The sequence below is a fragment of the Lucilia sericata genome, unplaced genomic scaffold (assembly GCF_015586225.1).
Source record: "Lucilia sericata isolate MDLA Ls3-8-SP2 unplaced genomic scaffold, ASM1558622v1 Contig000161F_arrow, whole genome shotgun sequence".
NCBI classification, from domain to species: domain Eukaryota; kingdom Metazoa; phylum Arthropoda; class Insecta; order Diptera; family Calliphoridae; genus Lucilia; species Lucilia sericata.
Window position 1 is genome coordinate 66,522 of NW_023994191.1, and position 16,547 is coordinate 83,068.

General features: G+C 32.5%; 1 protein-coding gene across 2 annotated transcripts in view; it reads right to left on the minus strand.

Moving 5' to 3' along the window:
- Positions 1–870: 870 nt before the first annotated feature.
- LOC119601429 (high affinity cationic amino acid transporter 1) overlaps positions 871–16,547 on the minus strand; it is a 65,336-nt gene continuing 49,659 nt past the window's right edge. For both annotated transcript variants that reach the window (XM_037952365.1, XM_037952364.1), the window contains exons 3-13: positions 14,033–14,158; positions 13,212–13,365; positions 12,580–12,711; positions 9,787–9,885; positions 9,419–9,627; positions 8,886–9,241; positions 8,184–8,764; positions 7,905–8,070; positions 7,555–7,771; positions 7,382–7,487; positions 871–4,605 (exon numbers count right to left, since the gene is read on the minus strand). In XM_037952365.1, coding sequence (XP_037808293.1) covers positions 4,442–4,605; positions 7,382–7,487; positions 7,555–7,771; positions 7,905–8,070; positions 8,184–8,764; positions 8,886–9,241; positions 9,419–9,627; positions 9,787–9,885; positions 12,580–12,711; positions 13,212–13,365; positions 14,033–14,158 — 2,310 coding nt within the window. In that variant the 3' untranslated portion in view covers positions 871–4,441. The remainder of the gene's footprint in view (positions 4,606–7,381; positions 7,488–7,554; positions 7,772–7,904; positions 8,071–8,183; positions 8,765–8,885; positions 9,242–9,418; positions 9,628–9,786; positions 9,886–12,579; positions 12,712–13,211; positions 13,366–14,032; positions 14,159–16,547) is intronic.

Consider the following 16,547-nt stretch of genomic DNA (forward strand, 5'->3'; position numbering starts at 1 on the left):
ATTTTATTATGTAAAATATTTATTTTTGTTTTGGTTTAATTTTAATTAAATTTTGTATAATAAATAACAGCAAATGGTTAAAGTTTTCTTTGGTTTATTTGTTTAAAATTTAATACATAGAAAAAATATACAAATAGTTTTTATAATAAAAAGTAGAAGAAAAAAAACTTAAATATTAGTTGTTATTTTAATATTAGTTTATACTTAATAAATATATATATATATTTGAAAAAAATTTACAGTTAGACATGACTAAATAAAATGTTTAAGAAAATAAAATTAATAACTTTTTATATACAAATATATAGGAAATGTTCACAGTTTGCTCTAAAATTGAAAACAATAATTTTTTAAATGATTTAAACATAGTGATAAAACAGTGACTAACAAAATTGTGTAACCACTATTTTTATAAAAATTTTATTTGACAATTTTTTTTTTAAATTTGAACAAACTGTGAGTATTCCAGTTATTTGTGCTGCATTTTGCAATTTGTTTAGTTTTGTTGTTGTTTTAATATTTTACAATTCTTTTAAAAATTTAATGAATAAATGTTAATATTTATATGTATTTCTTTTTTGTTAATATTTTGCATGTAAGAACGTATAATAATAATCATAATTATAAGAATATAATAACTTTAACAAATGGTAAGATGTTTGATTTATTAATAATTTTTTTTGGTTTAATTTTTTTATATTTTTTATAATAAGAAGTTAGAAGAAAAAAATTTTAATCGCTTTATTTTGTTATGCGTATTTTGTTGTATATATATATATAATTTTTATATTTTTTTATTTATAATATAATATTAAATTTGTTTTCAACATTTTCTTTTTAAACAATATGTTTTTTAGTAGAATTCTTTTTTTTCGTATTTTACAGTCCCCATTATAATTTAATTATAATACATTTAAACTAGTTGTTATTTACTAATATTTTGTTATTTTTTTGTAAACTTTAGTTTATTTAAATAGTGTTTAAGAAATTCTTTAAATGGAAATTCTTTATTAAAAATTAAAAAAAAATTAAAGATTTTTGCAAAATTCTTTAATTATTTTGAAAATTTTAAGAATTGAATATCTACCATCTACATTACTGGCTGGCAGTAAAGTGACTAGGGTCTCCGCTCTCGTTTCCAATAGAAATACGTGACGTAAGACGAATTAGAGCCATCAGGTTCGGATTAAAACTTATCACCAGTTAGTTACTTTTAGACCCGATAACATAAACTTAAACTTGGGCGTTTCAAGTGCCCACTGCACAGTGAGACATTTGGCCTTTTAGAACGACAAAAATAAAAAAATAAACGCTTTCCAATTGTCTTGCTTGTTATTATGGTTAACAGTAAACATTCCATATACTATAGAAAACTAACTAAAAATATTGCAGAGTTCCTTTAACCCGAAATATAGGTGCTCAAAGTTGCTCCTCTTAAAAATAAAATAATTTTCTTGTAATATTCCTGAAGCGGCATATTAATTTTGAATGCGTATATCTGGGTAAATATTTCAGATAATTATATAGTTTCTTCAGTGTATTATAATGTAATACTTCGGAATTATTCTGCAATGATTTTTTAGACAAAAGTACAATTTTAAAGGTTTTATTTTTAACTCTAAGAAAAAATACTATTAATAATAAAAATATATTTCAAAATTAAATTTTTAATGGAATAGATCTAATGACTGCAGCCAATTGCAGTTATCTAATTAAAACCCTTGCATAGGAAAATTTCTATAGAGACATATATATGAAAATTGGCTGCGACCTTTTGCGATCTTCAGAGATATTCAAAAAAATTAGAGTGTCCTATAGGATTTAATATGTTTTTTAAAATTATGTGTAAGCTCACGTTAGGGGAATACATAAATTTTTGGCTTTGGCACCATGTATTAACTCACAATTACTGCTTTTAAAAAACAATTACTTAAGCCAATCAGGGGTCACAGCTTTATTTAAAAAGTGATATTTTCTGTTTATTTCCAGTGTTAAATTCATTGATTATAAATTAATTTTTTTCTTTGTAACAACCGCGGAATTTACATATTATTTTAAATTTTAATAATAGTATAAATCTTTTGTTAATGTTCTATTCAATTATATGCAAATATTTGTACAATTTGAGAAAAATTTCTAAAAGTGACAACACTAATATTTATTAGGGATGTTATATAAAGCATGTTTGTAAAAATTATAGAAGAGCATGCACTAAACCTGCAATGCAGAGCATTTGAGACAAATCGGATAATACCAACCCGTTTCAAACAGTATATAAACGTTGAAAATGTGATTAAATAGGAAAATGAGTTTTATTAACTTTTTGCAGAGACTGTGCAACAAATATTTAAATCTGTATAAAATTGTCTTTCTAAAAATATATAAAAATTCAAAATCGATAGCAAAAGTTTTGAGATATATGCGACCAAAAATTAAATTTTTATTCAATATATACTTGTAAAAAATGGGCGTGGCAGCAGTCTTATCGTGCTGATTATTATGTGGAGCGTTTAGGCAATTGTTTCCTAACTGTAACTAAAATTAGAACTCAATATCACTAAGATTTGATTAATGTCTTTCTAAAAGTGCCAAATGTCTCACTGTGCGATGGTTGCGTAGGTGTATTTCTTCGGTTTTGATGTACAACTAGCTAATAGCCTAAAATATGGATTTGTTAATATTCTAGTCTGTTAGATCGGAGATCGTAGGTTTAATTCCCACCTGAGACAATGGTAAGGGAGCGCACAACAGGTCCGATGGTGGCCTAGGTGTATTTCATCGGATTTGGTGTACAACTAGCCAATAGCCTAGACCATGGATTTGTCAATAAAGTAGACCCTGGATTAGTCAGTAGACTAATTGGTAGACTAGGTTAGTGTTCTAGTCTGTTACACCGGACGTCGTAGGTTCAATTCCCACCTGAGACACTGGTAAGGGAGCGCACAATAGGCCCGATGGTGGCCTAGGTGTATTTCATCCGACTTGATGTACAATTAGCCAATAGCCTAGACCATGGATTTGTCGATAGAGTAGACCCTGGATTAGTCAAAAAAAAGTACTACTTATTATGGTTAAAGTTTGTACTGATTCGAAACCCGGGCTGCACACTGTTATAGAGTGCGGATTTCATATTTCCAACTTATAGCTTCACAATGTATGTGAGCATCCATTAAAATGGGGCAACATCGCTGAGATTCTTAAGCTAGAAGGGCACATAACTATGCAGTTTACTCCTCGGATCATTACAAGATGCATTTCAGAGATCAGACAATTTCATCTTCTAACAAATTAAAATTAAGCATAATGAAGAAATTTTCACTAGGATCACAGACTGTTTTTGCAAATGCAACCTGAACAGCATTGGCTTTTACCAGGATGATTTTTGCTATATAATGGAACGTTACTGAACAACTCGCAAACAATTTTTAAATGCCACTAAAACGTTCGGTTTACGAAAGTCCGAGTTTTTTTTGCACAGTAAACAATCAATTGAATCTAAGAGATTACTGTAATACTTATATTCCTCATTTGAATTGATCTCATAGAGTTCCTTTGAAGCAAGGGTTCGAAACAAAAGAAGAAATCTTGAGTTTTATAATTCGTTATAAAAATTCAACATTTTTTTTTTTTAACTTTTCCAGTTAAAGAATTTAATAACACTTTGCTCTGGGGGACTTAATATAGACATAACTTTAAGTCATAATTTTAATGTATATTAAAAATTTTATATAATATATAACTATTAAATTTATTCTTTTTTTGTTTTTGTTTAAATTTGTATAATTTTGAGTCAATTGAAAAATTACTAATTTTGCGTTTTTTTTTCTGCGAATTTCTTGTAATTCTCTATAAGTATGTATGTACGCATTTTTTTGGTTTTTTAATTATTAATAAATAATATGTAGTACATACCCATTTATATATTTTATGTATGTGTATATATATAGATAATATTTAAATAATATTATATGTTTTTAAGTGTATGTATATATTCTATATATAAATATGTATAAATAAATAAATAAAGACTAATTACGATTATTTACATATTAGCTTTTAGTTAGAAAATAAATTTTATTTCTCAGAGAAAACATTTTCATAAAGCACAACTTGGAATGCTACACTTAGTTGCAGTTAACAAAAATTTTGTAGCAGCAACCATAAATCATGTAAAGTGCTTATAATAAGTCTGGTTTTCTCTGAGTTTAATTCATTATTTGTTTTGAACTGATTTTTTTTTTAAACTAAAAAATTAAAATATTGTTATTTCCAATGAAATTTGTTAGTATGTAATCAGTAGTGTAAATATGTATGTAAATCTAAGCATTGCTCTCACATTTGCGTTTTGTTTAGTTAGTTGGTTTGTTTGTTTGTATGGGGTTCCACTCCAAACTGTGTTATAAACTAAAATCTTATAAACTATTTAAATTTATCATCTGTTTTAATCGTCCCACGTTGGAAATTGTGTTTCATCGATAAACATACTAAATGTTCCCGTATTTCCGCTGGTTTGACCAATTGCAGGATTTCTTGCACTTGTTGTATTGTGTGTATTCGTGGAATTGGAGTTATCTTGTGGTTTGTTGGAATGATTGGCGCGAGGTTCTGTAAGGAAAATTAAAGGAAAATAGTTATTAGAACGTGAAATTGAACTGTTCTCACATTCTCGATGTTATTTAGAATTTGGCCATGAAGTTGGCGTTGCTATAATCCACCTAAAAACTTTAAAATCCATAACTCTTGAAAGCTACCAAGTTCACTACTTTATAAATAGTAAATGGAATTATGTATGTTAAAAATCACGAATGTCTGATGATATTTGATAGTTGAACAAAAAGGCGTTTAGCGGTGTGCGCGGTGTTTTCCAGTATTAGAAAATTTTTGATTTGGAATTGAGTACTGGACATCTTTTTGTGGCAAACATAAATAAGCTGCTGGATAAAACGATTATTAGTACTACCTATATTGAACTAATCAGAGGTTAAAATGTCTCCAAAGACTGTTGCTTCTCTGGTCACTTCTACTTGGACTTGACATTGTAATCCAGGTAAAGGTTTCTAAACTATTTCTAAATAGAAGAAAGACAAATTGGGAGACGCACAAAATGTCTCTGAGCACCATTCTTCCCTCTGATCAGCGATTATAGTGTAGGAGTGATATATGTAGATTTAGCTACAAACTGGATTGCAAGTTCTCTTAGTGTTGCCAAGTAGAGAGCTTATAATCCGCCAAAGTCTTGAACAAGGATAAACCTTCTCCTATTAGACGAATATGTTATGCCTAAGATATCAATAAACTGGTCTCTTTATAAGTCGAATGTTAATTTATTAAGAACTCTGTGCGAAATGCTTTCTTCTGTCCCTAGAAACATACAGAAAGTGGACTGCAGTTGGACCAGAGGTAATCACGAGACCTTAGAGCTTCTCCTGAACACTTACTTTCGCGGTTCAACAAACTTTTCCGATAGATGACGACATCATTCGCCGGGCTTTGACCTTTCCCGATGGTATCATTCCTGCATATCCTTAATACATGAAGATCTCGTTCCATTGCTACGTAATATATACAAAAACCTTCCTCTCTGCAATGTGATTTTTATTCCTAAAGGGGGGTAAAACTTCTCATACCAAATATCTACATAAGGACCTCGATCGAGAAATTCTTTGTATCCACCTCTCAACATGAATATACAAAGGGAAAGTCCACTAATGAGACTAGATAGGTCTATTGGGGTCTCTTCCTCTGAAGTAATAAAGCATTTGAACGCAAAATATTTGGGCGGGGCTGGTTTCCGTACATCTGTCACATATACCCCAGTTAAATGTCAGTATGCAAGAGTAATATTTATACCCAAACCAGGGAAACATAGCTATGCGACACCTAAGTCCTAACGACCGATAAGTCTTACATCCTCCTTTCTTAAAACCTTGGAACGGATACTCGATAGTATGGTTAAAAGCAGTATACCAGACAAAGACCTTAAATAAAAAGCAGCATGCCTATGTAAATGGACGATCGGTGGAAACAGCTTTAAACGAAGTTATCCACTAAATAGGTGAATACTTCGAAAGCAAACTGTATACACTGGCGGTATGCATTGACATCGAAGGTGCCTTCAATAACGTGCACACTGATACTCTTATCCAATCCTTAGACCAGGTTTATGTTGACCGGTTAATCCGTAACTGCTAAGGAACAGATGGATAAACTGCGAGATGTACGTTATAACTATCAGGAAAGAGGAATTTCGCTGTATACCACACGGTGGTATTTTTTACCTTTACTCAGGGTTACCTCGATTAATAGCCTCCTAAGGACCTAATCGAGAAAGGACTTAGACATGTCGTATTACTTTTAAAGGTAAAGGATCCATATTACTTGTGTAGAAGAGCTGAGGAGGCTCTAAATACGGTCTTGAGCTGGGCTCAACCGAGAGGCCTCAATGTCTTTTCACAGGAAAAGAAAAAATTTCTATGTATTCTGAACCCTGCTTTCTGGGCTTACCGGTGACAGACAAAGTTAAGTACTTAGGTGTAATCCTTGACCGGAAATATAGACACTACATAGAGGATAGGATCAACAACAACTATAGGCATGAAATGGGGCCTTAGTCCTACTATGACAAATTGGCTTTATAAAAGTGTAATTCGACCAATTCTAGCTTATGCTTCAATAATCTGGTGGACTGCTTTGGTCAAAAAGTGTAATATCAAACTACTATAGGGAGTTCAGCGTGCATGCTGCTTGGGTATAAGTGGTGCCATGTGTACTACTTCAACCAAGGCTCTGGACACGTTGCTAGATATTAGACCCGTTGAAAAATATTTAAGATATGAGGCGGCGCTTACAGCTGAACAGCTCTTTACTTTAGGCGAACTGGCCAAAAGCGGTCATCAATGTATACTGAACATATTGGAAGGTTATACACAACCATCGGACGTGCCTGATCTCATACGAGACACAGAATATGTCGGAAACTTTGAAACGCTGATCCCAGATATAATGTCTTGGTCCGTTGTTGCACGGATGGCTCTAAATTGAGGGACAAAATGGCTATGGGATTCAATATTGAAGACCCAGAAACAGAAATTTACCACCGTCTACCTAATAATAATGCAAGCTTCCAGGCAGAAGTCCGAGCAATAACGGAATGTGTAAATTGGATTAGAATAAATATGGCGTCGACAGGGCTAAATATATTTTCCGACAGACAGAAGGAAGATAGGGCGATATCAGGTGATAGAATTAAATCTAAGACCGTATTGGATTATAAGAAGCTTTAACTGAATACTCTCCCAGAAGTAAGGTTTACATCATATGGGTATTAGGCATATCTACAAATCTACAAAATAGGTTTCTTATGTAGGTCGAACATACTTACTTGTCGTATTTTCTTTTGTATTATCTTTACTGGCCCAAACGGGTTCATGATTTTGGTTCATATAGGAAGGTTGATCCCAAACAGCTTTCTCTTCGACATTTTTGCTCTGTAAATGGAATTCAATAAAAAAATTGTTAATAATAATATTAATTTAAAATATATATACAACATACATAATCCTTGTCGACTCTCAATTCCATTTCATCGCTTGTCTGTTCGAGGGTACTGTGAGTGATGCCATAATAAAAGTACATAACGAAGCCCAGTGACATCCAAATGGTAAATCTAACTAAGGTTAATATGCTTAACTTAAATATTAAATAGATATTGACTGCAATGGCAATCGCTGGAATAAATGGAAGTCCAGGGGTAAGGAACGCAAGCGCATATCTGAGAACGAATGAAAGTCGAAATACGAAAGTATTTTGAAAATATTATTAGTTTTTTTTTGAACTCCCGGTTATGTTAAAATACTAAATCATAGTTACATACATATAAGTTATAGGAAATTGAAAATCTTTACCTATTTTGTGGTTGTCTTGAGATAATTAATAATATCACAAATATGCCGATAAATAAAATGAAATAAATGAATGCTGCGAAACCACCGGACCAGCCAATGGCCGCAAATAGATCCAAGAAGAATATGAGACCGAACATGATGCCAACAAGTTTGGTCACATACATGCCTGCGGATGCGGAAATTTAGAATTTTGAACAAGATTTGTTTTCGGTTAAAATTGTAAAATTTTGATTAAAAAAACATTTCAATAAGAGATTAGCTTAATCTAAAAAATCTTACCACTTTCCGTGGTGGCCTGGCCGGGATTTATCCAGGGAAAGAAACCAGGACACAGATATGAATATTCATGTATTTTTCTCGATATGAAATTCAAACCCATTGTATCAAAGGCTGTAGCCTGTCCAGTGGGACCAGTTGGTGCACCATGTACAGCACCATAGAATTTATTTTCCGAACGATCTGACACCAGAAATTGATCATCACGGCCCAAATAACCTTCGGGACTTTCATCGATAAAGGAATCATCTGAATCGGACATGCCTCGAGTTACACGTTTAATGGTCAATTTATTCGTTTCCAAAACTTCAGCTGTGGTTTTGTGTGGATCGTTGGCAGCGCCCGCCGTTATGGGTGTGCGTAGTTGAGCTGGTAACAATTCGATTAGGGAAGTACTGTGTGGTTGATAGCGCAGCACTAGCACACATGTGGATACGAGTGTATAGGCGAGCAGAGTTCCGATCGACATCATTTCTACTAGAATTTCTAGACGTACGGATAGTGCTACTAAGGCGGCTGCAATACCACTTCCTATTGTGGCTAAACCAGGTACATTAGTACGTTGCCATAGATGAGAAAGTTGTCTGGAAATTAGTTTTAATTAATGTTTATTGGTTGTTGAATAAGGGTTAATAATGCTGATTAAAATATGAAAGGCTTAAGGCCTATTAAGGATTTAAGATCTACATATGTATATAAACTCACTTGAATATCAAACCATCTTGAGCCATGGCATATATAACTCTTGGCATTGGAAACATCGAACCGAACATGGCCACCGATAGACCAGCTGTTGCACCAATTGCCACAATGGCTCTGCATTTGGGTGCATTGACATACGACCACATTTGCACCAAAGCAGCACCAGCATTGATGTGATCGTAGGGAACGACAAGTGTTAAAACTAAACTAACTGTAACATAGGCCAAGAGAACAACAAACAGTGAACCCACTATTGCTTTTGGAATACTTTTTTGAGGATTGTGGGCTTCTTCACCCGTTGTGGCTATAATATCGAAGCCAATAAATGCATAAAAACATGTGGCAGCACCGGAAAACACCTGAAACAACCCCATGAAAAAATTAAAGAAAGAGCAGGGGAAAAAAAGAACAATGCAAAAAACAAATAAATAAATTAATCCTCAATATGTTTTTCGTTCTTGATAATCATGTTCTTGACTACATATTTATACATACATATAAATAAATAAACAAACAAAGAAAGTAATTACACTTACCCCACTCCAACCGTATGGCAAGAATCCTTGATGTTCAGTCCATGTATTTGTATCCACATAAAACAAGCCAGCAGTCATAACAAACACCCAGGTTGCAAGATTTATGGCATTTAAAGTATGATTAAATATCACCGATTTACTGGCACCCATTGCCAGTACACTTGTCATTATGAGTGTAATGCCGAAGGCTATAAAATCAGGTGGTTTACCTGTATCCAACATGAAATAATGTTAAATATTATGTTTGGAATTACACTTAAATACCAATCTGTGTCGGCTTGAGTATTTGTATGTTTGTGTGGGTAGATAGGTGTTTGTGTTGTTTGTTGTTTGGGGGTATTTAAAATTCAAATAAATGTTTATCTTACCAAATATGGTACCAATAGTATCGCCTATGGCTGTTGATATGGCACCGCCGGTTAGTGAATCAAAACTTGAACTTAACGCACAAGCACAGGCACTTGTTCCTGCAAAGAAAAAAAAAGTATTACGAAAGAAAAATAAATCTTTTTTGTAAATTATCTTGTACGAGTTTCTATGGAAATGTTTGTAAAACAAATTAAAAAGAAATGTTGAGAACAACAACAAGAAAGAAGACTTTGATTCAGCATGTGGCTTGTTTTTTACTCAACCGAACTACGTGCTGCTAGTTGAATGTCTTAAAACTTTTGTTTTATTATTTTTTTTTATAATATTTAAAAATTGAATGTTAAATGATGATAAGAGATAAAGATTAAAGTAATCGAACGATGATAATAGTATGGCGTTTATTTTCAAAGTGAGAGTCCAGAATTATTGATAGTTCGATCTATTTGTGGTTTTATAAGTGTGATTCTCAGTCCTAAATCCTTGCACCATTGTGATCATCCTTAATGATATCGTTGTATCGTAATCTTTTTATCATGAAAACGAGTAACTCTGGCAAAGAACAAGGTTCCCAACATTTGGCGCATTAATTAGAAAATCTTGTTGATAATGCAATGTAAATGTCTTCACTAACTGATACCCAGTGGAGAAATGTTCAAAGCTCCCAAAATGCTGCCGTAAAACAAGAAACATAATGACATCTTGTCATCTAATTCCTCCTGGGATGCTACTGAAGGGTCATCCTAACTTTAACATCACACGGTTGGATGCTTCCCAAAATGCTGCCGTAAGACAAGAAACATAATGACATCTTGTCATCTAATTTCTCCTAGGATGTTGGATGTTGGACAGTTGGATGCTTCCCTGAGGCATATCAGTAAGGAGCTTCTTGCATACGAGAAGAATATACGATGTTTTGTGTTGGACCTATTAGATCGAACCTCCTATAAGGCAGTTTTGAACATTTGTAGGAGATCACATGAATATTGTACTTAGAGGCCACCCATTGTCTATAGATGAGACTAACGAAAAAACACGCAGCAAATGGAACAACAAATATAATGTCTCTGGTCCCACATAAATCACGTTGTCCTTAATGAATGGCCAGATAATGATCAGTGTCCTCATGACACCATGGAAATATTAGATTTCTCACTTTTTCCAATTGATTTATAAACAAACCCTGTGAAAATAGCATAATTAACAACAAACATAATGTCTCTGGTCCCACATTATTCACGTTGTGCTTAATTTCCCACTTTTTCCAATCGATTTATCAACAAACCCTGTGAAAATAGCATAATTTTAAGGAATGGGCTTTGATGAAGGACTCGCGAATTGGATTATTGTATGGTTTGAGCTATTACAACAAGAACTATAACAGCAAAGAATCAGTTCATCGTCGGTCTTCGTTACAACAGTTGCAACTAAGACTCCATTATGGATTAACTATATGTACGAAAACCTAAGTGATACAGTTTTTACAGTAGACTATCGATAATCATTGTGGATCTTCTTCAAATGGATCTTCTTCGTTAAGTTGTTGTCACAGCGGAGACTGGTGGTGAATGTAATTTGTGAAGAAATTTCGTACTTATTTTACAGAAGTGTAAAGCTTTGATAGATTAATATTGGGTAGATTCAAAAATAAACTATTGACTTTATAAACACCAGAGTTAGAGTCTAACTGCCTCATTTATAACAACTTATCAAAGGTTTATAGAACAAAAAATTGTCCTATAAACCTTTGATAAATTGTTATGAATAAGGCCATAAAAGTCTCGATTTCTCCATAATTATTTGGTAGCCGACCGAAGGACGAAGCATTTCTAGTATTCAGTTGCTTATAGTCCCAGTTTTGAATATATTAACATTATTCAAAGCATTAAGGATCTAATTGCTATTGCATTTTGAAGATTTAAAAGAAATCTGATCTCTAATGGATCTGACTAGAACTAGCATTGGTTTTAGATTGACTTGAAAAGTGGAGCTCATGTAGTGAACACATATTTCCCTATGGTATGGCCATTTTCACGGTGGTACTTTTTCAACCACAGGGTGATCTAGAGAAGACTTAATATTGTGCATTGTAAAAAGCATACAAGTGACAAATTTTTTTTACATGTTTCGAGTACTCGAGTACATAATCTCTTACTCTTGCTGTTCCGATGCGTAACTTCCGACCATATTTGACAACAGCACCGAACTTATCCCTAAATATAGATTTCACCGTGCATTACTCTTTTAAATAACATTCTGTTCCCTCGATTTTGGGTTTCAATCTCTCAAATAACCGGGACAAGACAAAGTCCGAAACTTTACCGGTTTACTACCGGTTTCCTTGGTACCCGATGAAATAGCTGTACCTATACATGCACCCCGAAGGGACCTCTCCAATATCCTTGACAAGACAAAGTCTTAAACTCTACCTGTGCGCTACCGGTTCCTGTGATAACAGATAAAATAGTTTCTTTCGTTCGAAGCCAGGTCAAATTATTCCAAGAAAAGGTCGAGAATGCATTTGGCACCACTAGTTTATAGTACCGGTAGACTAAAGGTACTGGGAGTACATCTTTATCCCTGGATTGCAATCACACAGAGATAGGGGAAGTTCATCAAACATCACATACCCGGGAGTAGTCAGAGCACATGTAGTAGTAGTCAGAGCACATGTTAAGCTTGCCAATTAAGCCAACAGACTTTTCTTTTCTTATTAAATGATTTTTGAGTTATGTTCATTAAATCTAAACTAGATTAAATGTTTATAACAAAGAAATTAAAATTATATTACATACCTATTAAATATTCCAATATCATATTCCAACCAATAATAAATGCAACAAATTCGCCAACGGCAACATATGAATACATATACGCGGAACCGGATGTATGTGGTACACGCACACCAAACTCAGCATAACAGGCGCCTAAAAGTATATATTACAAAACAATTATTGAACAATAATAGATGGTATTAGTTAACAAATCAATATTTGTACATTTGAAACATGTAGCAATAAAACTAATAAAAAAATTATTCTATCACGAATAATTTCTATTGTAAAACATTTAAAATTTAAAATCATTTTAAAAATAACAACTTTTACATTGCCAATCCGCTGACAAAACAGTTGTCATTACATTATGTTAATAGTTTAGCTAGTTTTACAAATCTGTTAAATGGCAACATCATCATGACCAAGTTGTGAATGTATATTAGAATCAGTGGTCGGCATTCATAGCTAATAAGAACCAAAAGCAATTAGCACACACTTGTTAATAAAAACGAATTGGTTAAAAATTTTACATTTGATAGCTGTAATCTTTAATTTTTAAAATAAAATGTCAGTGAGAAAACCATCTCTTTGTACCGACCACTGATGTAAATTGCTAAAGAATGACTAAAGTATACATTAATAACAATTACCTGAAAAAATACTAGCTATTGCAGCAATAATAAAACTAATTATCACACCAGGACCGGCAATATTTTTGGCCACCATACCGGCAACTAAATACATGCCAGTGCCACAACACGAACCAATACCCAGCGATGTGAGATCTAAAGTGTTTAGGCATTTCTAAAATAAAAAAAATAAACAAAATAAGTATAAAAACACATTATTCATATAAAGAGTATAAAAATGGGAAATATTTTAGATTTTATTGTTATTACACGCGCGAATTTATATGAATTTATGCACATTTTTTTGATGAATCCAAATTAAACTTTCTTTCGACATCGAGTAACAACTTAAAAATCCCAAATATCTGGTTTAATTTTGTTCAAAAATAAACACGCAATTTGTGTACAAAGCATATAAATGGTTTATTTGCCAAATAAACTAACTTCACTTTCAAAAGGAAATTAAATTTCCTTAATACAAACTTTTTAGTTAACTTTATTTAATTGATGAAAGTATTAAATTTCTAGTTTATTTCCAAATTCAAAATAAATTTCCTTAAAAAAATAACTTACACAGTTAGTCAATTTGGCAACTCAGTTATTTACAGTTATGATGTATACTTATTAGTAAATTATTAACAATTTGTATTTAATAAATGTAAAGTACATACACTAAATATATAATAATGTAAATAATTTGTAATTGTTAATTGTTATAAATATTTAATGACGGAAAGTTTGTTAAAACTTTTGTTTATACATTTACATATAATTAAATGCTGGTTGGCTGGCTAGCACGTGTAGACAGATAGATAGACAGTCTAAAAGTATTATTGACTTACCGTTAATTTTGGCTTTGTAGGTTGTGAATTACCGTCCTGTAACTGTTTGACATCCTTGGTTCGTATTAATTTTGGTAGCAATGTGGCACTGTTTACACCAGGCGGTAAGGGAACTTTAAATTTGACCTGTGTTAAATATAGATGAAAAACAAAAGTTTTATGAGAATTTTAAACACAAAGAAAATTAAATAAATATTATATAAGCTATAAACTATTATTAAAATAAAATTCCATTTTAAAATGAATATTTAAAATTTGGAAAGGTAAAAGAGACATGAGCAAACCATCTTGTGTTTAGCGAATAAATTTAAAAATCTGCTCAGATATGCCAAATGTGCATATAGACTATAGAATAGACTAGACTATAGACTAGACTATAGACTAGACTATAGACTAGACTGTAGACTAGACTATAGACTAGACTATAGACTAGACTTTAGACTAGACTATAGACTATAGACTAGACTATAGACTAGACTATAGACTAGACTATAGACTAGACTATAGACTAGACTATAGACTAGACTATAGACTAGACTATAGACTAGACTATAGACTAGACTATAGACTAGACTATAGACTAGACTATAGACTAGACTATAGACTAGACTATAGACTAGACTATAGACTAGACTATAGACTAGACTATAGACTAGACTATAGACTAGACTATAGACTAGACTATAGACTGGACTATAGACTAGACTATAGACTAGACTATAGACTAGACTATAGACTAGACTATAGACTAGACTATAGACTAGACTATAGACTAGACTATAGACTAGACTATAGACTAGACTATAGACTAGACTATAGACTAGACTATAGACTAGACTATAGACTAGACTATAGACTAGACTATAGACTAGACTATAGACTAGACTATAGACTAGACTATAGACTAGACTATAGACTAGACTATAGACTAGACTATAGACTAGACTATAGACTAGACTATAGACTAGACTATAGACTAGACTATAGACTAGACTATAGACTAGACTATAGACTAGACTATAGACTAGACTAGACTAGACTATAGACTAGACTATAGACTAGACTATAGACTAGACTAGACTAGACTATAGACTAGACTATAGACTAGACTATAGACTAGACTATAGACTAGACTATAGACTAGACTATAGACTAAACTATAGACTAGACTATAGACTAGACTATAGACTAAACTATAGACTAGACTATAGACTAGACTATAGACTAAATAGACTAGACTAGACTAAATAGACTAGACTATAGACTAAATAGACTAGACTATAGACTGGACTATAGACTAGACTATAGACTAGACTATAGACTAGACTATAGATTAGACTATAGACTAGACTATTGACTAGACTAGACTAGACTATAGACTAGACTATAGACTAGACTATAGACTAGACTATAGACTAGACTATAGACTAGACTATAGACTAGACTATAGACTAGACTATAGACTAGACTATAGACTAGACTATAGACTAGACTATAGACTAGACTATAGACTAGACTATAGACTAGACTATAGACTAGACTATAGACTAGACTATAGACTAGACTATAGACTAGACTATAGACTAGACTATAGACTAGACTATAGACTAGACTATAGACTAGACTATAGACTAGACTATAGACTAGACTATAGACTAGACTACAGACTAGACTATAGACTAGACTATAGACTAGACTATAGACTAGACTATAGACTAGACTGTAGACTAGACTATAGACTAGACTATAGACTAGACTATAGACTAGACTATAGACTAGACTATAGACTAGACCTATAGACTAGACTATAGACTAGACTATAGACTAGACTATAGACTAGACTATAGACTAGACTATAGACTAGACTATAGACTAGACTATAGACTAGACTATAGACTAGACTATAGACTAGACTATAGACTAGACTATAGACTAGACTATAGACTAGACTATAGACTAGACTATAGACTAGACTATAGACTAGACTATAGACTAGACTATAGACTAGACTATAGACTAGACTATAGACTAGACTATAGACTAGACTATAGACTAGACTATAGACTAGACTATAGACTAGACCTATAGACTAGACATATAGACTAGACTATAGACTAAGACTATAGACTAGACTATAGACTAGACTATAGACTAGACTATAGACTAGACTATAGACTATAACTAGACTAGACTATTAGACTAGACTATAGACTAGACTATAGGACTAGGACTATAGACTAGACTATAGACTAGACTATAGACTAGACTATAGACTAGACTATAGACTAGACTATAGACTAGACTAGATAGACTAGACTATAGACTAGACTATAGACTAGACTATAGACTAGACTATAGACTAGACTATAGACTAGACTATAGACTAGACTATAGACTAGACTATAGACTAGACTATAGACTAGACTATAGACTAGACTATAGACTAGACTATAGACTAGACTATAGACTAGACTATAGACTAGACTATAGACTAGACTATAGACTAGACTATAGA